Source organism: Triturus cristatus, chromosome 3_1 (genome assembly GCF_964204655.1).
Source record: "Triturus cristatus chromosome 3_1, aTriCri1.1, whole genome shotgun sequence".
In the NCBI taxonomy this organism is placed as follows: Eukaryota; Metazoa; Chordata; class Amphibia; order Caudata; family Salamandridae; genus Triturus; species Triturus cristatus.
Window position 1 is genome coordinate 755,018,522 of NC_140583.1, and position 25,793 is coordinate 755,044,314.

Consider the following 25,793-nt stretch of genomic DNA (forward strand, 5'->3'; position numbering starts at 1 on the left):
GCCGACCCGAAAATCAGTCCAGTAATGGCGCATTCGTACTCAGTTAAAGTCCTGGCATATGCCGATGATTTGGCTGTTTTGTCTAGTGATATGAATAAGGCATTGCAGAGAATTGAGGTTATTACAAAAGAGTTTGGGGCAGTGTCGGGTTATAAATTAAATCTGAGAAAAACGCAAGTGCTACACACAGAATGTGGATTAGTATCTGGGATGGAGGTGGTTACAGAGGCAACCTACTTAGGGATAACTATCTCACCTCAGATTCAAAGTATCCCAAAAAGGAATGTGGAGCCGATGATTGTCTCCGTTAGCCAAACTTTGGAGCGTTTAGATCGGCTGCACTTGTCACTGTATGGAAGGGGTAATGTGCTGAAAATGTCTATTTTTTCAAAATTTTTGTACCTCTTTCGGGCTATTCCAATACTTTTTCCTAAATTTTTGTTTACTAAAATAGAACGAATGTGTACACGTTTTTTATGGGGTTATCACCGATCTAGAAGGGCAATCAAATGGCTTTATCTCCCAACGGAACGGGGAGGTTTGGCTCTCCCAAATTTCTATTCATATTACTGTGCAACGCTACTTCAATTTATGGGCGTTTTGGTCTATGGTCGGATAGCGATTTTGGATGTCGCTTTCTCACCCTCAATATATGAATGGTGTCTTGGTGATTCAGCACAAGGCTTATTGCTAAAAATTCTGGAGCCGAGCTATTACAAAAAAACTAAGTTTAAAATTGTTCAGGCAGCATATTCAGTCTGGAAGGGTTTAGGTAAGCAGTTGCATATTCCGAGTATTTTATGGGATACACCATTAGATTCGATGGGTATCTTACCTGTGATATTTCATGACGTAGTTATGCGGAGGTGGGCCCAATATGGTATTAAAAGAATTGGGGATCTGCTGGTCCAGGCAGAGATGACCTCGTTCTCAGCTTTGCGAGGGAGATTCGGGGTTACTAATTCAGATTTTTTTAAATATCTGCAGCTGAGAAGCTTTCTTCAGGGTGCAGTCACGGGGGGTAGATGTCAGACCCGACAGATTCCAATTTTGGATTTAATAAAACAGAACTCTAAAATACGGCAAATCTATATGGAGATTATGGGTATGCAACGGGATGATATGGCTAGACAGGAAGCAATATGGAAGGAGAAACTGTCGGTTACTAATTTGGAGTTAAAATTGGTAACACAAACTGCTGGCTCTATCTTGTTGTCTGGCAGCCTTAAGAGTCAGTCATATATGGCTCTGTTTAATTTGTATTATACGCTACGCCGGCAAAGATAGCAAAATGGAAGGGAGGGAGGGGCGACAAATGTGCAAGATGTGGTTTCTTCGCAGCAGATTCAATTCATATGTTTTTTTCTTGCCCTGCTCTTCAGCCACTGTTACTAGAGATTGAGGGTTTTATGACGCAATCTTTGGGAATACCGATAATTATTACAGCAATTTTGGTTTTGTTTGGAATTGAATTTGAATCTGTCTCAGACCCGATGGGTTCTGTGGACCCCCATAGAGGTTTTAAGTTTATGTGTATGTCGGTTCTGAGGCTCTGTATAACGTCACAGTAGCTTGACTCGGACCCCCCCTCTTTCTGTAATTGGAGGGCGAAGATAATCTCAATATATAACACTGAGTCAGCCTTGTATAAATTAAAAGGTCTCTCAAAGAAAAAATTAGGGGCTCAGATATGGGAGCCGATAAGAAACTGGATACAAGAATGATGGCCATTGTATGCTCTTTTGTATGTATTATTTTGTTTCTTTGGTGCTGTGTGTAGGAGATTCTCATATATTCTTGTTTTAATATCTAATGCTTCCTCGCTGATTCAATAAAAAATAAAAAAATAAAAAAATTAAAAAAATGAATGACTGGAAGTGATGTCAAGCTCATAGTTGTGTGGCATCAACTAAGTATGCTGGCGATAGCAGAGGACAGCAGGACAGCGGAGGCCAGCAAGACATGGCGACTATATGGACCTGAAAAGCTAGGGTTTGAGATCCCAACAAACTGTAGGATGAAAAGAAATTACTCTCAGCCATTGCACACCAGCTGAGAATGCCAACCTTGGTTTGACTCACCACGCTAGATCAACTCACCGTCTCGAAAGACGTTGGAGCCAGGAAAGCGTGGCAGGGTTCGAAAGGTCCCAATGGGTCTGACAGCATCTCGCAGTGGTGCTGAGCATACTCGGCTGCACATAGAAAGAAGGAAAAGAAGGGGTTATGTCCCAGATACGCGCATTTTAGGCAACAGCCACTACCAAGCCACGTCAGTTCAGGTGCGTATGGCTGGCGGTGTTTGACACTGTGTGTGAAGATGGGGAGGTTGAGTGGAAGTCAATGAATAACCAGCACAGCTCAAGAGGTGACATGATACACACATAATGGCAGCATTTGAAAACCACTCAATGTTTACCTTCAGCTGTTAACATTGATAAAAAACAATTTTGTCTCACACTTGGCATACATGGTCGATGTCTATATAGCCTGGCACACAGAGTGAGGATGGTCAAGAAGTCAAAAAGTCACGTGTAGCGAACTGAGTCAGAGACACTGGTGACAGTGCAGAGTAAGAATTCATGGAACGGCATATGCTAGCAGAGATCAGCCTTCCACCCCACAACCCCGGGGGGCCTCTCTGTAGGCATCACATGATAACATTTATGAGCCTAGGAGGTGCCAGTTGATCACAGCACAAAGGGCTCCAACCTTCCTCCTTTAGAGATACAATTTTTCAAGACTACACATACCGTTCTGTACACTGGAGGCACACGGATCCTCATGGATGTTTTTCACATTGGGACAGTCACTGTGTGTCTTCCAGTTGTTACCAAAAGAAGCGCCAGTGCCCTCCACCACTCCGCTCAAGGTTTTGAATTCATCGGCTTGATCTTTGTTGAAGTTTCCGCAGAGACCTTTTTGAGAAAGCAAGACACATTTAAAGTGCAGTCCCACAGGTGTTGAGAAGCGGTCAGTAGATGGGTGAATGAGCTTCATATCAAGAGCAGAGGGAGACTTACCAGAGGTCTTCCCCTCGAAGTGTGGCTGCAGCCGGATCCGAACTTGCATAAAGGGCTTCACTTCGATCTCAACCTGGAGGCCAACATTTGTCTCCACAATTATAAAGAAGGAAGAGGGCTGCAACACGGTAACACCATCTGAGGGCACAGAATGCGACTGATCAGGAACGATAGAACACAGCCTTCACACCTTGCATGCAAGTCAAGCAAACAAAGAAAGCCAAGAGGAAGCCAGCAATCCAGAGATAGGTCTGAACTAGAAACTCACCTGAAACAACAGGCAGCTCTGCATGGACCATGTTCATGAGTACAGTGCAGTCTGGCCTGATGAAGAAAGTCTGTAGATTGGAAGAGCAGAACACAAATCAGACCAGCCATTCACCTTCTCTGGACTGATCTACACAACACCAAAGCACCATTTGCTCTAGTCGAAGGCAAGGGGGCTTCACGTAGCCCACTGCAAAATCTGGGAGTAGATTTATATGGAGGGATTTGGCTAATCTGTCAAACATGATCCCATATGCCAAATGTCAACACTAAATGAGAGCGCCCTTGTATTTATTCAAGCAGAGAGCCAACCTCACCATCTGAGATAGGCTCTGGCAACCAGATCTCCCTCTTTAAAGGGATTGGCACGTCCAAACTTAACTAACTTCCCAAACAGCTCAACCAAAAGCATTGTTGTGTCACGTGAAAGGTGATATTGTCAGGGGATTTAGAAAACATCTCATTACTGTCTAAAACGCCTGTTGTTTTATGCAATAAGGCGCGGATGGTGGATAGCATTTCAAGAGTAGGAACGTCTCTAAACTTTTGGAGAAAGGCAGATTGAACAAGGCACATCAAAATGATAGGTATGAGAGTTGTATGTTTACTACTGGGATTTATTCTGCGTCATCCTAAATCCACCTCATTTATTCACTTAGTATTTATGAGCACCTCCCTTATCTTCCCTTGAATCTCTTGGACCGTCTTGTCACCTCTTTCCCAGCTATTACCTCCATAAACACACTGCAAGGCTCATATATGGGGTTCCTTCCCCACCAATGCAGCGATCTGAGTGTCACTGAAGGAACTACATGGATGGGCAACAAAACTACCAAGTGTCTAGAGCTTTTATACTGCATAGATGGAAATCTTATCTAAGTTGTATCATCTACGGCAGTGTTTCCCAAACTGTGGTCCGCGGACCCCTAGGGGTCCGTGACACATTCCCAGGGGGTCCTCAGGCAGCAGTTTTAAAATAACTGCAAAGTTCCTTGTATAATAAGAAGTTTTTGAGCAACAATAAAAGTGTCAAGATAACGCCAGTGATTAATGTTCCTGCTGGAGAGCGATGAGAGTTTTGTCCAGTGGCAGCTTTGACTTATCTAATGTAGTACAGAGGGTTAATATGCCTATTGCAAAGAATGTGTACCTGCATTTTTAACAAAAACTGTGTTTTTTCTGCATAGGTCAGTGGGTTACTGCTTTTGTCACATAGATTCTTTAGTTACTGTGCAGTTTATAAGTGACAATCGTGATCTAGCACAGTGACCTATAAACTGGCATCAAAAAGATGTTTGCAAACTGCATGATACAAGTTAGTAACTTATGTTTTTTCCCAGTCTTTCATTATCCTGATGCTGCTAAAAAGGTTTATTTGAATGGAAATAAAGTTTTATTGTTAAAGTCAATGCTAACCACTGTGTCATGACCTGAATCCTGAGTTTCTTTAAAAATGCCTACCAGTATGAATGACATGTGAATCCTACAACTTGTAGTCACCTTTGCCTTATGTAACATTTTCTATACACTGGTTTACATGTATAATTCATTGTCTCTATAGGGCAGATTTACAAGGAAACTGACTCAGTAAGTGCTGCAAGCCATTTGGCTGTGCCGCAATTAGTCACTTTCAAAGCACAGGGATGCAACATATTTACAAAAATGTGTTGCATTTCAGTGCTTTCCCTTGCGCTGGTGCACAAACTGCTGCCATGCGCCGGCACTGGCACCCTTGCACCATGGTGCAAGGATGTCTGCGTTGTGTGGGGATTGTTTATGTGCAGGTAGGGTTCCCATTCTGCACATAAACAATCACTAGAGGGGATTTCATCTTTCTATGCGTGCTGCAGAATGAAGCATGCATAGAAAGAGGGAAAAAACGAGGAGAAATGAATACATTTCTCCTTGTTGCGCCTCCCCACGCCTTCCCTGGGGAGGCGTAGCATCCAGACACATTTCCAGATTTACAATTTCTCGTAAATCTGGAAATGTGTCTGGTTTCATGGGAACACTCACAGCAAAACCCATGGAACGCACCTTTCACACAAAGTGCTGGGTGCAAAGGGACCATATTTACAAGAACAGGAAAAGTCACACAGGGTGACTTTTCCTGTCCTTGTAAATATGGGGCACTAAAATGCGCCGCCGGAGCATCACTTTTTGTGACACATCAGTTGCGCAAGGGCTTGTAAATCTGCCCCTATATGTGTGTGTTGTAAAGTGCTCTGACATCCTACAGTGGTATGAGAGATGCTATAAAACAAATGAAATGCATGTGACAGAGGGACTATGGAGAGATTAGAGGCACTGTTGGAGGGTGATAATAAGGGAATCATTGAAGAACCCCAACAAAGATTGTCGAATCCTGGGGCATAGTAAGGTCATCATTTACTATTCTTTAAAAGCTAATACAATTCAATATATAATGATAAATGTGTTGTAGAATGCACTATTGTTTCCTAAATTTTCTTTGGGGAAGAGCCTCCCAAAGCCCCCTTTGTAGTGGTTAGGCTCACTCACTGCACTTGGTGTGCGCCGTATGGGGACTGGTCTGAAAACATTTGCCAGGGCTGCTTAGAGTTTCCAGTCTGACCCTGGCAGGAGCAGGAGCCTCATACTGCGAAATAAAACCAACCATTTAAAAGTTAGTCACGGAGATGCAGCACCAACCTTCCCAATAAAGTTTTTTGCAGATTCTTTCAATATAAAATACTAAAATCCTTCTTAATTCGAATATTTGTTTTGTGTGCACACCTGTGTTTATTTTTTCCGAATTACTGTTTTAATGTTTGAAATTTAAATCATTCAGATTGCTTGGGGGTCCCCGGCTTCCAGTGGTGACTCAATGGATGGGGGTCCTCAGGAGTCAAAAGTTTGGGAACCACTGATCTACGGGGTACTTAGACTGCATGCTAGCTCTGGGAAAGGTAGAAGAGAGAGAAAGAAAAGAGAGATAGAGAGAGAAAGAATAGGTATTTGGGGTTTCTGTGGTTGTCTCATGCCGTACAATTAATCCATCTATGCATTAACATTTATTGATATCATGAATACTTCTTTTGAGTTCCCTCATGACCATTCAATACGCACAAAACCTTGATGCCCACCTTAACATTTACTACCCACTATATTGTGGAGCCACTGGAACTTTGGTGTTTGGAACAAGGGGTAGGGACCTCTCCTCATATCATTTAAGGAAATCATTAGTGACATCTCTGTTGCTTTCTGAAGAGCATGGTGTGTCCTGCAATTAGTAACCAATTTGTTTTCACCCAGCATCTCATTAAAATTATGCTCACATCTCTGCCACTCACTTCTCTCCTTCCTCACTTATGACCTTTGCCAGTAAGATGTAGCCACATACCTTGTCTCCTCCGTTGAGGCTGATCGAGACACTTTTCATGCAGGTCTCGCTCTCCGTCCTTCCACACATGCGCATCTCTGCCATGACACTGAATGAGTTACCAACGCTATCCTAGGAAAAAATGACAAGCGGCGGCATTAATGACTTCCAGTGGTTGCAACTGGATAGACAGACAAATCAGTGGAGTCCCTGGTGCCAGAGCCACATGGACCACTAGGGTGACAGGTTCATAGCCACACAGCTCTTGGCCTGGAATGGCTATAATAGCATATCATCAGGAGATTGGACTTGAAATGTTTTTCTTTACAGTGCTCGTGGGATGTATGAGTTTATAACAGAGGTATTAAGGCTTGAAAGGTTTATATCAGTAGGAATTATAGTATGTAAAGGTCTATATCAGTAATATTGAAGGCTTGTAAAACTTATAGTAGGACGATCCATGTCCTGGCGGATTTATGATGCCAGGACCCATGGTCTTGAGGGTTTTTTATAGTACAATTAGAGGCTTGCAATGTTTACCTTACTAGGGTCACTAGTATGAATAGATTATAATGGTAGGAAGCCAGAAAATACAGGTATATGTGAACAGGATCATGGAAATGAACAATATAATGCAAATGCTCTTGTTGCTTTAGAATACAGTACAACGAGATCCCCATTCATCCCTCACACACAGCAGCATTACCGGAATTGTCTTTGTGAATTACCTTGGCCAGCACGTAGCCACAGTCGCCATGGAAGTTGTAAAGTGTCTCATCAAAGGTGCTGATGTGAGAGCCTCCATCGACTGAACACGTCCCAACGCAAGGTAGTTTCTCACATGCCCACGTCCCTCCACCACAGGTGCTGCGCAGAATCAGTAGATTTACAAATCAGAACACATGATATGGCTCTGGACACCTTAACTTGGATACTGTTTGTCTAGCTTGCACACTTTCATTTGCTGCTATGCAATTCGAGCCCTCTTTGACTCCTTCCATCAAAAATTCGCGTAATGGACCATGAAATGCAGATTGCCCAGACATCATCTCAAAGACCACATCTTTCTTTGAAAGTCATACTCTGTAACCTACCAAGATCTAACCTGCTCTGGCTCCTCTACTAATCCCGACAACCAACAGTTTGGACTCACATACCCCTCAACTAATGATCACACCTAACTTCTACTAATTTAATCTACCACAAAGAAACTGGACTAAATGCATGCAATGGTTTCCTTGAGAGTGCAATACTGATCATCCCACTAATCAACTATAACCAATCACCACTGGATTGACCACTGACGTTGGGTTCAGGAGCAATGTGCTGCCCAACATGAAGTGTGCCAATGCTATATAAATTCAATTGCAATATAATGCAATACAATTTGGATGTATTTGTACTTGGAATACTAAAGTCGACAGTGAGAAATTGCTTTTCATAAAAAAAAGAGGAACAGTAACAAATGTAGATGGGTGCCTCAGTGATGTAAGGTAAGATTCAAAAATCAAATCCAATAAGGTAGTGGTGTAAAAATGCTTTTTGGGGCAAATAGGTTTTTATTTTTCCATATTATTCACGTGGTTTGCAGAGTTTTCACCTTTCCTTTCTCACACACCCAAGAGCATGTTTTCCACGATTAATATCATTCATGTACTAATACAAGACTCAATGAGTTTTTCATTTTACGCTCTCTCATCTCCATCATTTTCGACTTGATCTCAAACCTTGTGTTGTTTTTCCAAGCGAACAAAATTGCAAACCAGTGGACCAGACATGGCAAAAGTCACACATTTCCTAATCACATACAGGTAGCATCCTTCACACATCTTGTGTTTTTGGTGAAAAAGTAAGCAGAGATCACAAGAAGAGCCTGTGCAACTTCCCTTAAACAAAGGAATGGAAGTGGGATTAAGCAGATGAGATGGGAGAGCGAGAAGTAGGGTGTGAGAAGCAGAGCAAAGAGACTGTGAAGGAACTTTGAGTGTTGCAGCATCAAATGGACTCCAAACGATGACCACCATTGTATTAGAGAATGCGATAGAGTATCGAAAATCAGAGATGCCAGCAGATTAGATATGAGGCTTTGTATGTGCAAAAGAGCGTCAGTCAGAAACAAGGAAGCTTGATCAGAAATGCTTCAGGAGCATGAGCCAGATCCAGTGAAAGGGAAACATTGGAAATCTAGGGGAAAACAAGGCTTTGCCGGTAACCCATTGCTCTTTCCAATTTAAAACCAGGGCCTGGGAGGCCGGCTTGCCGGTAGTCTTCCAACATCATGCAGGAGAAAGGAAAGGCAGGTTATTTACCATCTCTGACAGGCCGTTGTGTAATTGGAGCCCAGGGCATATGTCTTGCCATTGAAGATGCAAGGGCAGTCCTCCTGCTTCATGCAGCCGGAGTTGGTGATGTCATCGTACACAGTTCCTGATCGTAGACAAACGATAAGACATGATGGACCCTACAGAGGAGTATGTGACGGTGCCAAGAGGATGCCTATCATGTCAAACCATGTCCCTTCTTTCTACTTAACTGGGCCTACAAAAGCCCCAAAATTAAAGCTAGATGGGTATATATATTTATTTATTTATTTATGTGTGTGTGTGTGCATGCGTGGGGGTGTGTATACAGTACAAAGCGGTGAAGAGGAAGAAGCAGTATATCTCTTTTATACAACATTATGATATTCTAATTCACCCAGTATATCCTCGCGACTCTCTCTTTTATTTGTATTCGGGTCATCTTGGTCATATCTCAATATCTCAGAAGTTGAAAATAGAAACATGCAGAGTGGATGCCACACCCCCCGGGGTAGCTACACTGAAGTACAAACGACCATGAAACTAGAACTAATATTTCCTCTGCGGTGTCCGTATCTGCTCTCCCTGCTGCTTCTGGCCTTCGAGGCTTGTTTCGGATGTAGACAGAGGCCCTCTGGAGTGGGTCTCCTCAGCAGGGGGAGCTAGCGTTTGCAGGCTGGGATTGCTTAACAGGGTCAGGGAAAGCCCCGGTGTGCTGAACCCTAGGACTTCAGCTCATCAAGAGCACTAAAGCAGCATAAGGGCGAGAGGGCGGGGCAAAGCCCGGTGTAGCGCATCTCCACATCCCCACACTTCTGTGGACGATCACCTACCTGCGGGGCAGAAACATCCGTCGGAGCAGTGGTCATCGCAGAGCGCAGACTGCTCGTTGTTGCTGCAGGTGTCCACGCAGGGCAAGCTGCACTCCTCGTAGTCCATGTTGAAGGGGCATGTGATTGCTAGGAGGAGAACCACAACGAGATGTTAACTCTTTCATCCACGAGAACCGTGGCCAACTGCGCGAGGCTCACACCCTCCCCTGCTCCATGGTGCTGGCTCTGCAATCAAGATCCTGTCACCCAACGGGATAATTTAATGCAATTGTATCACACAACACCTAAAACAGTGGTATTTAGGGGTCCTCCAAGCCCATGAAGATAAACTTGTTCGTCCTTCATTGAGAGGGCTGAAATGCTACCCTGGCAGAGCCCTTGTTAACCGCTGCTGACCCTGAGGAGTCACAATAAGCATCACAGTGTAAGGCACAGTGGCCCATCTAATTAGGAACATCTGAGATTTGTTAAATTAGGGGTGTGAACTGGAGAGACTGCTTGGTGTCTGAGATCATGGAATCCCGCAGTGCTACATGTCAGCTATGTACGCTGCTATTTTCTGGTCATCTTACGGGGAAAGAGCGGTACTAGAAGACAGTTTTGCTCCTCTCTTGCTTTGGAACATATAAACCATCATACAAACAGAACAATCACTGGACTGGAATACTAAATACCTTATTGCATAGATATGTGCTGAGCATGCTCAGTATCCATATTCAGTATGAGTAAATCCAACGAGGGTCCCTAGAAGACATCAAATCATATACACACCACGCCAGGCCCAGTGGCACCTGTGGGGTGTGAGGGATGAATATAGCAGATAGCCGGGGCTGGTTCCCAGCTCCATTTGGTCTAGCCCCCTTGGGCCCCATCACTGATGCTGCCAGATTTTCTGAGATTCGATACAGTAAAAAAAAAAGGTACTGTACTTTTCCACACACAATTTGTCAAACACACAGTTTGCCCAACTAGCCCACATTTGCTTAAAATGATTAGATATGACTTTGTTTGCACCTGTGCTTCTCTATGTCTAGATGTATACACACCTATACAAACCATATACTATTCACTATATACAGTGCTAGATTTAAACATTTTAAGAAAACATGCACATATATACGCATATTTATAAATATATATAAATATATATATATATATATCTTTATCCAATGGTCCAAGCCTTTAGGAGTCACTCGACAGCTTTCCCATTTCCTCTACATGCTGGAAGGAGTTTGGTAGCCTGCCTACAAGAGACTTCCCTGCGCCAGATGAAAATAATAGCCAGCCCCTGAAGAGAGGCAAATCGGCCTCGAAACGCGTAGGGCTACCAAACTCCTTCCAGCATGTAGAGGAAATGGGAAAGCTGTCGAGTGACTCCTAAAGGCTTGGACCATTGGATAAATATATATATATATGTATATATATACATGTATGTTTGTATTTTTTCTCACCACTTAGTCTCAATTCAGTAAAGAGCAAGCAGCACTGTAGGGCTAGACTTTCTAAACATTTATTGTTTCACCATTAGTACAAAATTACAGGGACAGTCGACGCGTTTCGGTGCTTGCCTACCACAGGACCATATATATATATATATGTATATATATATATATATACGTAAATGTGCATCAAACCTGGAAGTCAACTGTGGAAATCAGGACGTGTGTGTGTGTTCACACAGTCTTTAAATTAGAACTTTGTAAGTGGCCCCACCAATTTCATCTGTGGCCCAGTTTTTGCCCTGCCCAAAAAAACACTTCTAGAGACACATCTGATCAGGCCCTAGTGACCTCTTGCAGGACGCTATCGTATGCATCCTGCCTGTCTCTGACTCAGCTCAGTAGTCTTAGATGTGCTACAAGACTATGTTTATATCTCAATCCAATCTAGAAAAGGTTCGCTATGCCAGGCCTAATCATCTACGTCATTCTACATTACATTGCTTCATTGCTCTACAACGTGATGCTGACTCCCTTGCCAAAACATTACCTGGGGAGACAGCGGCCAGGCGCTTCTCCTCAGCTGCCTCGACAATTACATGCCTACTGCCTGCTTGCTAACAGCAAGGCCCATCCAGGAGAGCCACCTACTTCTCTGTGGGACACTCATGTTCAACCATCTACGGGCCCAGGAGGATTCTAGTTGTATGCAGAGAAATATTGCACTCCTAACCTGAACTATTTACTCTTTCCAGTGTCTTCCACGTCAGTCCTTCCACAAAGGAAATACCCACTAATGCAACCCTAATGCGCCTCATGTGAGAGCTTTTTGGTGCTATTTAGACCCAGGGCTGTTGAAACAGTGTTTCATATCAGGAAGTCAGAGAGCCTGAGCAAGCCAGGGCAAGCCACGGCTCCAGGTGCTCTTAGGGGGATAGGCAAGCCGTTCCATGAAAGCATGAGGTTACAGATTCTGAAATACCTCGGTCAGTGAACACTTACGGCATAGATCTGCTTTCCTCCAGTTCAAAGGCTTGCTGCCAGTATGGGAGCACTGCCGGGAATACTCGGCGAAGGTGTTGCACAGGCAGAAGGACTGCGACTCGTTATTGCAGCGGCACAGGTCCTGTGCACAAGCCTCAACGTATGGTTGGACATGGATGGCAGCGTTGCAGTCAGCGAAGGCACTGGAAGTCAGGATGGATTCACAATACTCGACCTGCTGAGGCAAAATGGAGTAGAAATTGTGAAACAGCATGGATAGTGTTGACACCTCCTCATTCGTCTGGAGCACACTGATAAACTGCAGCTCTTTTACAGTACTTCTAAATGAGGCAGAATGTGAAAGCAGCAGGCATGCGCGTCATTGGCCTCTGGATTGGAACATGTAAGTAGCACCGTGAGGCAAAATGCATTCTACGCCAAGATCCAGTATGTGCAGAGCCCTCTCCATGTCTGACTGTGTGAACGATGAACTCTTTAGTCTGCAGGTTTGGAAACCGGACATGGATTCCCAGTCAGTCCTCAAAACATGACATTGTGTTGGAGATGGCCTCTAGGATATGCCGTATTGGTTCAGCCTGGATAACTTAGGTTCTGATTTAGATATTTGAAAATATGTCACTCCGTCTCAACGGTGATGGATTTCCCGCCAAAATATGAATCCCATTATATCCAATGTCACCGTTGTGACAGAGTACCCCATCCGCTAAGATCTAAATCAGGCTCTTAGTCATGAAAAACTCATACAATGGAGATTTGGAAGGAAACGTCAGGGGTTCAGTTTCCAAGGGCTCTTAAATGCACTTCTGCCAGAAGTCAAGGTTATCGTTATTGGTAATTGCCATGAAAAACTGGTGCATCGGTGTAAGCTATATATAGTTGACCCATGCATGGTTTTAAAGCACGTTTAGGTCTGCATCTGAGACAAGAACATTACCGCTAGGCATACATGTGCATTGTTCACTTGTGCTGCAAAGATGCTAGAAAAAAAAACGCTTTGGGAGCAATGCTTCACACTTACGTGACCGGTGCAGTTGTTGAGAGGTTCAATGATCATATCTTCACACTCCTCTGTGGGGTCGTTCAGCTTGTGAAAGTTCCCATACTGTTGGGGGGTCATCTCGAATCCTGCAAAAAGAAATGTGGTAAAAGGTTTAGTGTCTCCATTGCAGTAATACATTTATCACTCCCGCCATGATACCCATGGCTCATTTTGTTCTCCTATGATACAATAAAATCATGTGATTGGTCTTCCAACAGCCACACACAAACACAGAGGGCAAGCATTCTAATATACACTTTGTTGTTAAGGTTAACTTTCAGGTTGTTCGATGCCGGAGATGTTCTCCATAGAATAAAATTACAAACTGTCCCTTGATAATATTTATGCTCGGATCATTATTCAGAGCTTCGACTTTTAGTCCAGGCTGATCCCATTCAATGACAATAAAGATTTAAGATTGCAGACTAATGTAATCCAATCTAGATAATGTAGATTCCAGCATCATTCTGTTTTGAATACTATTAGTACAAATCGTGCCAGTATAAACACATTCTGTGAACTTCCTAAGAGGCACAAGCATTTGATTTTCTCTCTACAACTGGAGGAAAGGAAATTGTTTCTGATCCTTACCATTCACAAGGAACTCGTCCTTTGAAATGTTGTTGAAGTTTCCGCAGAGCCCACAGGTTGTGTTGGCATAGTTTGCACCTAGCTCAACCTACAAAGAAGAAAGAAAGTTGTAGGATCATCTTGTGTGTTGTTTATCAGAAAAAAATGTGTATTCCTGGTTAGAAACATTGGGCTGCAATGACCGAGGAATTCCGCTGCTGCATGATCCACCACAATGCTCAATGGTAAAATAAGAAACTTTGAGGAAAGAGCATTCGATGAAGATGATTTGTGCTTATTTATTTACAGTTTGATGGAGCTCATTCACGGGCTGAAACTTGCATTGGCCTTTACTGGTGCGACTGGAGGCACCACGAAGGCATCCACAGTACATGTCTTGTGTTTGGCTGATCCTTCCTCTGTAGTTTCCTATCAATCTTTCATTGTTCTATTTCACCATACATGAAATACTAAGGCCAGTAGTATGATGGCTGAACAGGGGCCATATGGGCCACATTTGAGCTCATGCTTTGGAAGACCAAGCAACATTCATCAACCCAAACAGGAGCACGAGGCAGCTCTCCTAGTTCTAAACAAATTTACTGCAAACTTGATACTTGGGATTTTCCTGCTTCATCTGTGTTCTTTTCAACAGTGCATTAGCTCAGTGATACTCCGGAGCTTTACATGCGGCCCCCTGGTCAACAGTAGCACTGGGCTGCTGTTTACTTGACTCAGCATTATGATAAATAAACAGTCAAGCTTTATTTAAGCGTCAATTGAAGTTAAAGCAAGGAAGTAACTAGTTTGTCCTGCACTGCTTAACTTTAGGAAGACCTTCATTTTAAAGATATCTTGCAGCAAAAGCGTAAACATTTGATAAGGTCTCTACAAAAATAAAAAAGTGTCTTTTATTAACATGCAGAACCGTTTCACTTTAATACATCAGATGATATCAGTGCATTGAGAAGTATTTTCTTTTTAAGTGATAGTTTTCAAACAAAAATTCAGAAACATTCATTCTTTCCCCTCAGCCTGAAAATAATGCCAATAGAGAACTAAGAGGCAAGTCAGTTGTTATGTGCACTCTTTGGGTGGCCTGACTGCCTATTATACATAAACAACATTATAGTTTATTAAATCAAACACAGGAGAAGGTTTTACATGGTGCAGAGCCTGAAGTCATGCAGTTTGAGCAGGGCCGGACAGAGAACCCAAAGCAACCCTGGCAATTTTGTTGGACTCCCTCCCCCATCCCCCCAGGTGGGGGGGGGGGGGAGGCAAGCACTAAGCACTGCTGCTTAACCAAACCAGCCCCCAGCACCGCTGCTTTTGTTACTGGGGGGGTGATATTGCAGCATCACTGCAAAAGCATCCCCCAGAAACACAACTGGCCCCCAATGCTCCAAAAGCAGCCCCCACCCTTCCAGCCTCCCGGGCAAATGCCTGATGCCTGCTTTGGCCTGATTTTGAGGTTCTCCTTTATGTGATAATGAAGTAAAAGTAGGGAAAGTGAAATAAAACAATTGCTAGGATCACGCAATTTGGTAAAGTGGAGAAGCCGGGATAAATCCCAGGTTTTCTAGTTTCATATTATGCAATTCAGCCACTAGATGAATGCTTTGCTCCCTCTATACTCACCATACTGCCAGAACCTCCGCCAAATGCCCGCTTCATTCATGACTGCCACCATGCTAGCATCAATGCTGCCCTCGGTCACATCACAAACCAAACTTTGTGGCACCAGGGAAATTGTTTGCGAGTACCCATGCATTAGACGGTGGGGGCAGCTGTGGTTTCCTATGGTAAATGAGCCAAGACACCTTGGTGCTTATGCTGTAGTGAGCATTGTTAGACTAAAGGAAAGGTGGCACATTAGCAGGGAGATGCATTGACAGGGCCTGGGTTATTCTCACAAATGAAGAAGAGAAATGCCATGAGCGAGTACTTTCCAGCTGTCAACGCTAGACTATCAGGAGGTACTGCAGGTTGGGCTGATGCGGCTTGGGAGAGGTCAGTTTCTGTTCCTCTACTGAAACAAAACTCTGTACTGTCAGTCTGAAATGAGATGTATTGACAGAGCTTTGTATGGGTCCGTTGGCTGGAATAGCAGGAGTGCCGCATGTCAGGATAGAGACCGTTCTGCAGACCCAGGCGAGTTAACCCAAAGCCTGAATAGAAGGCATGCAGCAGGTCAGGCAAGAGTGATATGGCAGAGCAGTGTGTGTTAGACCCACTTCTACAGAAGGGGGTGCAGAAAGAAGCAACTGAAGTGCCTCAGCAGAACAGGATCTGTGACCCCAGTGGGTGCATCTGTACAGGACTGGGCTACTTTGCAGGGCTGCTGGCATTATAGGATACACTGTGAGAAGTCTGACCTGAGTCAGTATCATTATCAACATGAGTGTTGTATGCACTTTTCTGCCCTGGTAAAAACACAATGTGAAAGGAAGTGCAGATGCCTAAACACTGTTGTGCAGTTCAAGTCAAAATACAATGCTTTTTACAGTTGTGCTTGTGTTGGGGTTGATCTTATTCTGCCCTGCAGTATAGAGGCCAGTGCTCATAGGATTTCCTTGAAAGTGATGCTTTACCATGATGGCATCTTCTTCGTTCCACATGAAGTCCATTCCTTCCTTAAAAGCCACGCGCAAGTAGAGGCCGTTTCGATCCATCTGGATCCCTGAATGGCTGTATGGCAACTCCGTCCTGCGGAGGGAAGGAGTAAAGGAGATTTAGCATGAATAATTTTGGCTGTGCAGATGAGTGGAAGCCAACGCTTCATAACTGACAGTACAAGAAGAAACAGACAATGATCCTTCAAGGCGGATGGGCAACACAGACCAGGCCAGCCTTACAGACCAACCTGAGCGCAAGATTGGAGTTAGGAGTGGCCACACACTCTGGAGTGGTCTGCTGTTCTCCAGGGCATGCCTTCGCTGGAGCATGGAGACGATCTCCTAGTTAGATAAATACACCCTGAAGGTTTTGGTGAAGGATGTGTGATTCTGGGCTAGGTATACCTTCAGGTAAAGGCTTGGAGCAGGGTGAGGTTTGTGAGAAGTTGCACCTTTGGAGGATGGAATGAAACGGAGGTTAAATCTGGAGACAGTATCATGGTCGTAACAATATTTTTCTGACTGTGGTGAATTTTTCCAAACACTTATAGTTCATCTGAGCAAAACAAAAACTCATGGAAACAGTCCGGAGTTCAGGACAAATGGTTCAGAACAGTTTCTGAATACCATGAGACTCTGCAAGGCTTTCTAGTTGAAAACAGAGAGTCATTGAAGGCTAGGCAATGTTGGCAAAAGTCCATCCACCTCCACGCAGCCCTGGAGCGCCAGATTTTAGGATGGCCTGGGCAAGGCGAAGCGCTATCATTATGGCGGTCGCGCCAGACCCCGGCTGTGAACTGGAAGCAATTTAAGTGCTTCCGGTTCACACGAACGCCGGACGTGGTGGAGGACTGGTTTAGACCAGCCTGCCTGGTGGTCTCACTGCCCCCTCTTAAAAGGGGGCGGTGGGTGCATGTTAGAGTCGGGGATCTCTGGTTGGCGCAAGGTTGCCCTTGTGTCAAGCAGGAACCCTCTCCTCCACGTCAGGGCGCAGGATAACCCCTCGCGAATGACCCTTGCTCACCCTCTAGGTGCGTGGCGTGAGCAGCCAAGGCGATTCCTCAGGCGTTGTTGGTTAAGCACTTACAATCGTACACACAGTAAATACATCAATCCCCCCAGAAACGGACACCAGACTTGGATATATATAAAAATACGTTTCTTTATGTAAAAATAAGGTATATATATCTCAACAGACTTATCACAAGACCAATAACGTTTTCGCTAGGCCACCAGGTTATACAGCAGGCGAATGTTCTGGGTTCGTAGTTTCAAATGGATACTTTGTAGTCTCTTTACTTGTAGTTCCAGTACTCACAGAGATCGACTCCTGCGAACGGGGAAATAAGGCGTTGCGGGCCCCGAGCCCGATACTGGAACTTCTTTCGTGATGTGGAGAGTCGGCACAGGTCGGTGCGACTCTCAGCTTGGAAGTGTTCTTGGGTCCTCAATCAGCAGGTGTGGGCACGTAGGCAGGCGCGGCCAGCGACCCTGTAGCACGGCGGTGCAGGAGGGTCTCCACAGCGGGGGCGGCGCGGCCTGAGATGTCCGGGGATAGCGAAGCGGGGTCGCAGGGCACGGTCAGTGCAGCTGGATGACCCGGCGTAGATCACAGTCGTCGGACGGCTTCCGGCAGGAGGGGTGATAGCGCGTTCAGCGCACTCCAATGGCAGGCGGTGACAGGGATGCAGGCGGCCTGGCCCGGGGACAGAGAGCGGCTCGGGACGGAGCGGGGCTCTCACGGGTTGGAGGCAGGCGAGCTTCTGAGTGTCACGGCCCTAGGAGGGGCGATGAGGGGCGCAGTCTCTTTTCCAGCGGGATGCACACACGGCTCGATTTGGAGGACGAGCAAGAAGCACAGAGAACCCACTGTTCCTGGGGTTCAGTTCAGGGGGCAAGCTCAGATCAAGCCCTTGGAGAATGTTCAAGCACAAAGTAGCAAAGTCTTTTCAGTAAGTCTCTTCCTCTCCTCTCTCAGCAAGGCAAGCAGCAGGCCAGCTCCTCCGGCGTCTTCTTCTCCTTCTAGTCGGGCAGAGGTTCTTTGTGGTAAACAGGATTCTGATTTCTTAGGAGCCAGGCTCCTACTTTTATACACCAATTCTTTTGTTCTTTAGCGCCAGGGGGCCTAGGCCTGGCTCAGTCCAGTTCTGGAGCACTCTGTTATGGTGACTCTGCTCTTTCCTTTCAGCAGCAGGGCAGAGACATCAGCCGCCCCACAGGGGGTGGCGCCGGCTTTGTGGTGGCAGAGCACAGGTCTATTCAAGAGTCAAGGTGTACTCCTCCCACCCATCCAGGTGTAATCTCTCTACCCACCACCTGGCAGCCAACCTGTCTCTGGGGATCCCCCCACCCTGCTCCTTACTGTTGCCAGGCAGAACACATACACACAGCAGAGGCGGACTGAGATGGTCAGGTCAGTAAATACTAACTTTCTAAAAGTAGTATTTACAAACCCAGGATATTAAAATAAACTTGACTACAAGAAGTATTTTATCATCCTGAGTTCAGGCATACTAAACTTGACACTCTACCATGCTCTCTGAGTCCACTGGGGTCACAGCGTTGGCGGGATCCCAGCAGCCCATTCTGGCCTATGGAGAGCAGGTAGCCTTCAATAGTGAAAAACGACAAGGGCTGTAATTCACTACTAAGACATGCCACACACATCAGGGCATGTCCTACCTTATGCCTACAATGCACCCTGCCCTCGGGCCTACCAGAGGGGTGGCTAATATGTAGGTAAGGGAAGGTTTAGGGACTGGCAAGTGGGGGCACTTGCGCAGTCAGCGCGACGGTCCCGGACCGCGCACAGGGTCTGCGGTGGCAGACCCTAGACACACGTTACAAGGCCGCTTCCGTGGGTGGCGCAACCAGCGCTGCAAGCCCACCAGCAGCATTGGCATTCACAAGCCCTGGCACCCCTGGTGCACTTTACTGGGGACTGACAGTGAATCCAATAAACCAATCAGGAACATCAATTACAGGTACACTTTACTTAGGGAGCACTTGCACTGCGGCACGGATTAGCCGTGGCGCAGTGCCCTGAGCGGACAACACCAGCAAAACAGTCGAGGCACACCATCAAAAAAGTGGAAGGGAAACTCACGCCAAGGTGCCAGGTCTAACACGTGTCCCCTCCAGCTGAAATGTGGGGAGAACTACCCTTGCCCAGGGGGTTCCTCGTCACTAAGGCGGAAATACCTGGACAGACCGTCAGCGTTGGCGTGATCTGTACCAGGACGGTGTTCCACCGTAAAGTCCATACCCTGTAGGGAGATGGACCACCTCAACAGCTTCGGGTTTTCACCCCTCATTTGCATCAACCATCTGAGGGGCCTGTGGTCCGTCTGAACCCGGAAGTGAGACCCAAACAAGTAGGGTCTTAGCTTCTTCAGCGCCCAGACCACAGCAAATGCTTCTCGCTCAATTGCACTCCACCTACTTTCCCGTGGAAGTAACCTCCTACTGATGAAGGCTACGGGTTGGTCCCAGCCCTCCTCAGTCATCTGTGAAAGAACAGCCCCCACACCATGCTCTGAAGCGTCTGTCTGGACTAGGAATTCCTTGGAGAAGTCAGGGGCCAAGAGCACGGGCGCCGTGCACATGGCAGTCTTCAGGGTGTCGAAAGCTTTCTGACAGGTGTCAGTCCAAATCACGTTCCTGGGCTGCTTCTTCGAAGTCAGCTCTGTCAAGGGGGCAACGATCGTTCCATAGCCCTTGACAAACCTCCTGTAGTACCCAGTGAGCCCCAGGAAGGCCCTCACTGCGGTCTGCGTCTTGGGGGGTTCCCAAGCCAGGATGGTCTCAATTTTGGGTTGCAAGGGTGCCACCTTGCCACTCCCCACTTGGTGTCCCAAGTACACCACGGAACCCTGCCCGATCTGGCACTTGCTTGCCTTGATCGTGAGGCCTGCTCGGCGCAGCGCCATCAACACTTCCCAGAGGTGGCGCAGGTGTTCAGGCCAGGTGGCACTGAACACTGCGATGTCATCCAGGTAGGCGGCACTGAACGCATCCAGCCCAACCAGTACCCGGTTGACCAACCTCTGAAAGGTGGCAGGGGCATTCTTCATCCCAAATGGCATGACTCGGAACTGGAAGTGCCCATCTGGTGTAGAGAATGCTGACCTCTCTTTGGCCCCATCGGTCAAGGCGATCTGCCAGTACCCAGACGTTAAATCAAACGTACTGAGGAACCGGGCAGCCCCCAGCCGATCAATGAGCTCATCAGCTCTGGGGATGGGGTGCGCGTCAGTCTTCGTGACTGAATTGAGTCCTCTGTAGTCCACACAGAACCGGAGTTCAGGTGTGGCTCCCGGCGCAGCAGCTTTGGGGACCAAGACCACGGGGCTGGACCAAGGACTGCTGGAGGACTCAACCACCCCTAGCGCAAGCATCTTGGAGACCTCCTCCTTAATGCAAGCTCTGACCCTGTCAGTTACCCTGTAAGCCTTGTGCTTCACAGGTAAGCTGTCTCCTGTGTCCACATCATGGACGCACCAATCTGTGACACCAGGAACCAGGGAGAATCGGTCGGAAAATTGTCCCAGCAGGTGGCGGCAGTCTTCCTGTTGTTCAGGCGTCAGGGTGGGTGAGAGGTTAACTCCATCCACTGACCCATCTTTCTCAGAGGCCACTAAGAGGTCAGGAAGAGGCTCGGTCTCCTCTTCCATTCCATCATCAGTGGCCAGCAGCATGCCCACTTCGGTCCTCTCTAAGTGGGGCTTAAGGCGGTTAACATGTAGGACCCTCAAAGGGTTCCTGGGAGTCTGCATGTCCACCAAGTAGGTGATAGGACTTTTGCGCTCCACAACCTCAAATGGACCTGTCCACTTATCCTGAAGTGCACACGGCTCCACTGGGGCCAAGACCCACACCTTTTGTCCAGGTTGAAGCTCTACCAGAGTGGCATTCCGGTCGTACCACCGCTTCATCTCCTCCTGGCTGGCTTCCAGATTTGCCTCAGCAAGTTGCCTGAAACGCCGAGTCTGGTTTCGGAAGGCCAGCATGTAACTATATACATTCTGGGGAGGTTTCCTGGGAGATTTCTCCCAGCCTTCCTTTACCAAACTCAGAGGTCCTCTTACCGGGTGACCATACAGAAGCTCAAAGGGGCTGAATCCTAGAGACTTCTGTGGCACCTCTCGGTAAGCGAAGAGCAGGCATGGCAAGAGGACGTCCCACTTACGCCTCATTGGACCGTCCAGGCCCATGATCATGCCTTTGAGGGTTCGGTTGAATCTCTCAACCAACCCATTTCCTTGGGGATGGTAAGGAGTGGTGAACTTGTACGTTACCCCACACTCCTTCCACAGGGATTTCATATATGTGGATATGAAATTGGTCCCCCTGTCGCTCACCACCTCTAGAGGGAATCCCACTCGGGAGAAAATTCCCATCAGTGCCCGTCCCACCACGGGGGCCGTCACTGTCCTCAGAAGGATGGCTTCAGGGTACCGGGTGGCATGGTCCACCAAGACCAGGATGAACCTGTTGCCCAGGGCTGTCTTGGGGTCCAGAGGCCCCACAATGTCAATACCCACTCGTTGGAATGGCGTACCGACCACAGGGAAAGGTTGCAGAGGAGCCTTGTGCTTCCCTCCGCTCTTACCACTTGCCTGGCAAGTCTGACAGGTTCTGCAGTAGGAATCGGAATTCTTATGCATTTGGGGCCAGTAAAAGTGGGTGACAAGCCTGTCATAGGTCTTGTCCATCCCCAAATGTCCTGCTAACGGCACATCATGAGCCAGCCCCAGTAGGAAGGTTCTGAACTTCTGGGGTACCACCAGCACACGGGCTGACCCAGGTTCAGCAGCCTTAGGCTCGGAATACAGGAGGTCACTCTCCCAGTACACGTAGTGTGTTTTGGCCTGAACACCATTGGCCTGGTCTGCAGCCTGCTGCCGCATACCTACGAGAGAAGGGCATTCTTTCTGCTCCCTGCAGAATTCCTCCCTGGAGGGACCTCCTTCTTGCTGCCAATGGGTCAGCTCAGGCAGATCTCCCAGTTCGGCAATCTGTTCCCCGGTAGGCTCCAGAGCATCCCCCTCAGGGTCTACTTCCTCCTGGGCCGTGGGAACTTCGGGGGCCGGTTTCCCGCGCCTCCTGCGCCTTCTCCCTAAGGCCGGTTCCTGGACCTCTCCCTCAGGCTCCAGGACCCTCTCAACACCCCTACTGGCTGCCATGGACCGTGTGGTCACGCACGCCCAGTCGGGTAGACCCACCATCCTCAGATGCGTGGTCTTCTCCACCTTCTCCCAAGGGGAACTCTCCAGGTCGTTCCCTAGCAGACAATCTACAGGCATGTCCGTTCTCACAGCGACTTGTAGAGTACCAGAGACCTCCCCCCACTCAAAGGGAACTTGAGCCATTGGACAACGACTCTCTACGTTGTCAGCATTGACAACCCTACAGTAGGCATTGGGTACAATCTGCTCTTGAGACACCAGGTGTTGCCTCACCGAGGTCACGCTGGCTCCTGTATCTCTAAGAGCCTCAACCTTCTTTCCATTGATGGTCACCACCTGCCCATATTTCTTAGTGTTAGAGGGCAGGTAGGTTACAGGGACCATCTCACTGTCTTCTAGCGAGACTAGGGTCATCTGCCCGGGACCCCCACCCTCCTGGACTGCTACCTCCTCCCCAAAGTTAACACTAGCTACTTGCCGGGGTGGAGCACCAGTGGGTGCGGTCTTACCAAACAGGCGACACTTAGGATCAGAGGCAATGTGACCCGGATCACCACACTTATAACAATTGAAGGGCCCCTTTGGAACAGGTCTACCTGTCGGGGCCCCGTTCTGCTGCGGGGTTGGGGGAGGCTGAGAACCCTTCTGCTGGTTCCCTTGGGAATTACTTTGGGGGCCTTTTTGGAACCCCTTCTGCTTACCCTTGTCCCCCCCACTCTTCTGCTGGGGACCCTGCCCACCTTTGGCGGAGTCTCCCACTTGACCCTTGTGGACCCTGGTGCTGAGCCAGCGGTCCGCCTCCTCAGCAAGCTTCCTCGGGTTGGACAGCTTGCTATCTATCAGGTGCTGGCGTAGCTCAGGAAAACATTGACTGGACAAGTGCTCCCATGCAATTAAATCAAGCAGCCCTTGATAATCATTCACTTTGCTACCCTTCACCCAACCATCCAGCGCTCTGCAGAAAAAGGTCACATATTCCACATACGTACTCTCAGGGATCTTCTTGGTCTCCCTGAACCTCTGTCGATATAGCTCCGGAGTTAACCCATACCTGGTCATTAAAGCTTCCTTCATATGGGGGTATGAGGTTTGGAGATCTAAGGGTAAATCTAACAGTGTGTCACGCCCTTCAGCAAGGAACCTTCCCCACAACCCCGCTCCCCAGTCTTTCTCAGGGACCCGGTGTGAGGACATGGCCACCTCGTAGGCCCTAAACCACTGCCCTATGTCATCCTTTCTAAAATACTCCTTTACTACATCTTTGGGGATGTACACCTTGGACTCTACCTGCGCTGGTGGAGTGCTGCCACCAGAAGGAGCGGTGTCCAAACTTTTCGCCTTCAGCTCCAACTCCTTCAATCTGATATCATGATCCATTTGGCGTTGTTGTGCCTCCAGGGCCAACTTCTGCTTTTCCATTTCCATCTGTCCTGCCAACTTTGCCATCTCCATTGCATGCGCCCTGTCTGCTGCCCTGTCTGCCAGCTCCTCTGGCGACCGGACTCTGCTGGGCTCCTCGAGATTGTCGGGTGGAACGATGTCCCCCGCATTCCGTGGGTCTCGTGACTCCTTCCAGGCTCTCAGCGCCTTGAGGTACTGGTTCTTCTTCCTGAATCCAGCATGGGGAACTCTGAATTTTACACTGTAGCCTTTCAATTGCTCCGTTGTGTAACCTTCCAGTCTCTCCCAATCCACCTCATCGATTCCAGAAATCACAGAGAGTGCTCTCCCAGCGGAGTGTGAGCCAGGCATGGTTGCAGTAATGGCAGATGTCTCAACAATTAAAAACCTGTGGCTGCGTTATTTGGTCTGCTCTCACTATCTGGTGATTAATAATTCACTGTATGCAAATTACAAGTGCAAATCCGAAATCCCACCCGCTGCCAACAATGTTAGAGTCGGGGATCTCTGGTTGGCGCAAGGTTGCCCTTGTGTCAAGCAGGAACCCTCTCCTCCACGTCAGGGCGCAGGATAACCCCTCGCGAATGACCCTTGCTCACCCTCTAGGTGCGTGGCGTGAGCAGCCAAGGCGATTCCTCAGGCGTTGTTGGTTAAGCACTTACAATCGTACACACAGTAAATACATCAATCCCCCCAGAAACGGACACCAGACTTGGATATATATAAAAATACGTTTCTTTATGTAAAAATAAGGTATATATATCTCAACAGACTTATCACAAGACCAATAACGTTTTCGCTAGGCCACCAGGTTATACAGCAGGCGAATGTTCTGGGTTCGTAGTTTCAAATGGATACTTTGTAGTCTCTTTACTTGTAGTTCCAGTACTCACAGAGATCGACTCCTGCGAACGGGGAAATAAGGCGTTGCGGGCCCCGAGCCCGATACTGGAACTTCTTTCGTGATGTGGAGAGTCGGCACAGGTCGGTGCGACTCTCAGCTTGGAAGTGTTCTTGGGTCCTCAATCAGCAGGTGTGGGCACGTAGGCAGGCGCGGCCAGCGACCCTGTAGCACGGCGGTGCAGGAGGGTCTCCACAGCGGGGGCGGCGCGGCCTGAGATGTCCGGGGATAGCGAAGCGGGGTCGCAGGGCACGGTCAGTGCAGCTGGATGACCCGGCGTAGATCACAGTCGTCGGACGGCTTCCGGCAGGAGGGGTGATAGCGCGTTCAGCGCACTCCAATGGCAGGCGGTGACAGGGATGCAGGCGGCCTGGCCCGGGGACAGAGAGCGGCTCGGGACGGAGCGGGGCTCTCACGGGTTGGAGGCAGGCGAGCTTCTGAGTGTCACGGCCCTAGGAGGGGCGATGAGGGGCGCAGTCTCTTTTCCAGCGGGATGCACACACGGCTCGATTTGGAGGACGAGCAAGAAGCACAGAGAACCCACTGTTCCTGGGGTTCAGTTCAGGGGGCAAGCTCAGATCAAGCCCTTGGAGAATGTTCAAGCACAAAGTAGCAAAGTCTTTTCAGTAAGTCTCTTCCTCTCCTCTCTCAGCAAGGCAAGCAGCAGGCCAGCTCCTCCGGCGTCTTCTTCTCCTTCTAGTCGGGCAGAGGTTCTTTGTGGTAAACAGGATTCTGATTTCTTAGGAGCCAGGCTCCTACTTTTATACACCAATTCTTTTGTTCTTTAGCGCCAGGGGGCCTAGGCCTGGCTCAGTCCAGTTCTGGAGCACTCTGTTATGGTGACTCTGCTCTTTCCTTTCAGCAGCAGGG

The 25,793-nt window shown here is 47.6% G+C and overlaps 1 protein-coding gene across 1 annotated transcript in view; it reads right to left on the reverse strand.

Annotated features, from left to right (window-relative positions):
* LOC146860928 (uncharacterized) overlaps positions 1–25,793 on the reverse strand; it is a 60,923-nt gene that overhangs the window by 25,257 nt on the left and 9,873 nt on the right. Inside the window, exons 5-16 of the mRNA XM_085646192.1 lie at positions 16,410–16,524; positions 13,837–13,924; positions 13,219–13,331; positions 12,204–12,414; positions 9,763–9,888; positions 8,939–9,056; positions 7,358–7,496; positions 6,651–6,761; positions 3,291–3,360; positions 3,023–3,160; positions 2,753–2,917; positions 2,100–2,194 (exon numbers count right to left, since the gene is read on the reverse strand). Coding sequence (XP_085502318.1) covers positions 2,100–2,194; positions 2,753–2,917; positions 3,023–3,160; positions 3,291–3,360; positions 6,651–6,761; positions 7,358–7,496; positions 8,939–9,056; positions 9,763–9,888; positions 12,204–12,414; positions 13,219–13,331; positions 13,837–13,924; positions 16,410–16,524 — 1,489 coding nt within the window. The remainder of the gene's footprint in view (positions 1–2,099; positions 2,195–2,752; positions 2,918–3,022; positions 3,161–3,290; positions 3,361–6,650; positions 6,762–7,357; positions 7,497–8,938; positions 9,057–9,762; positions 9,889–12,203; positions 12,415–13,218; positions 13,332–13,836; positions 13,925–16,409; positions 16,525–25,793) is intronic.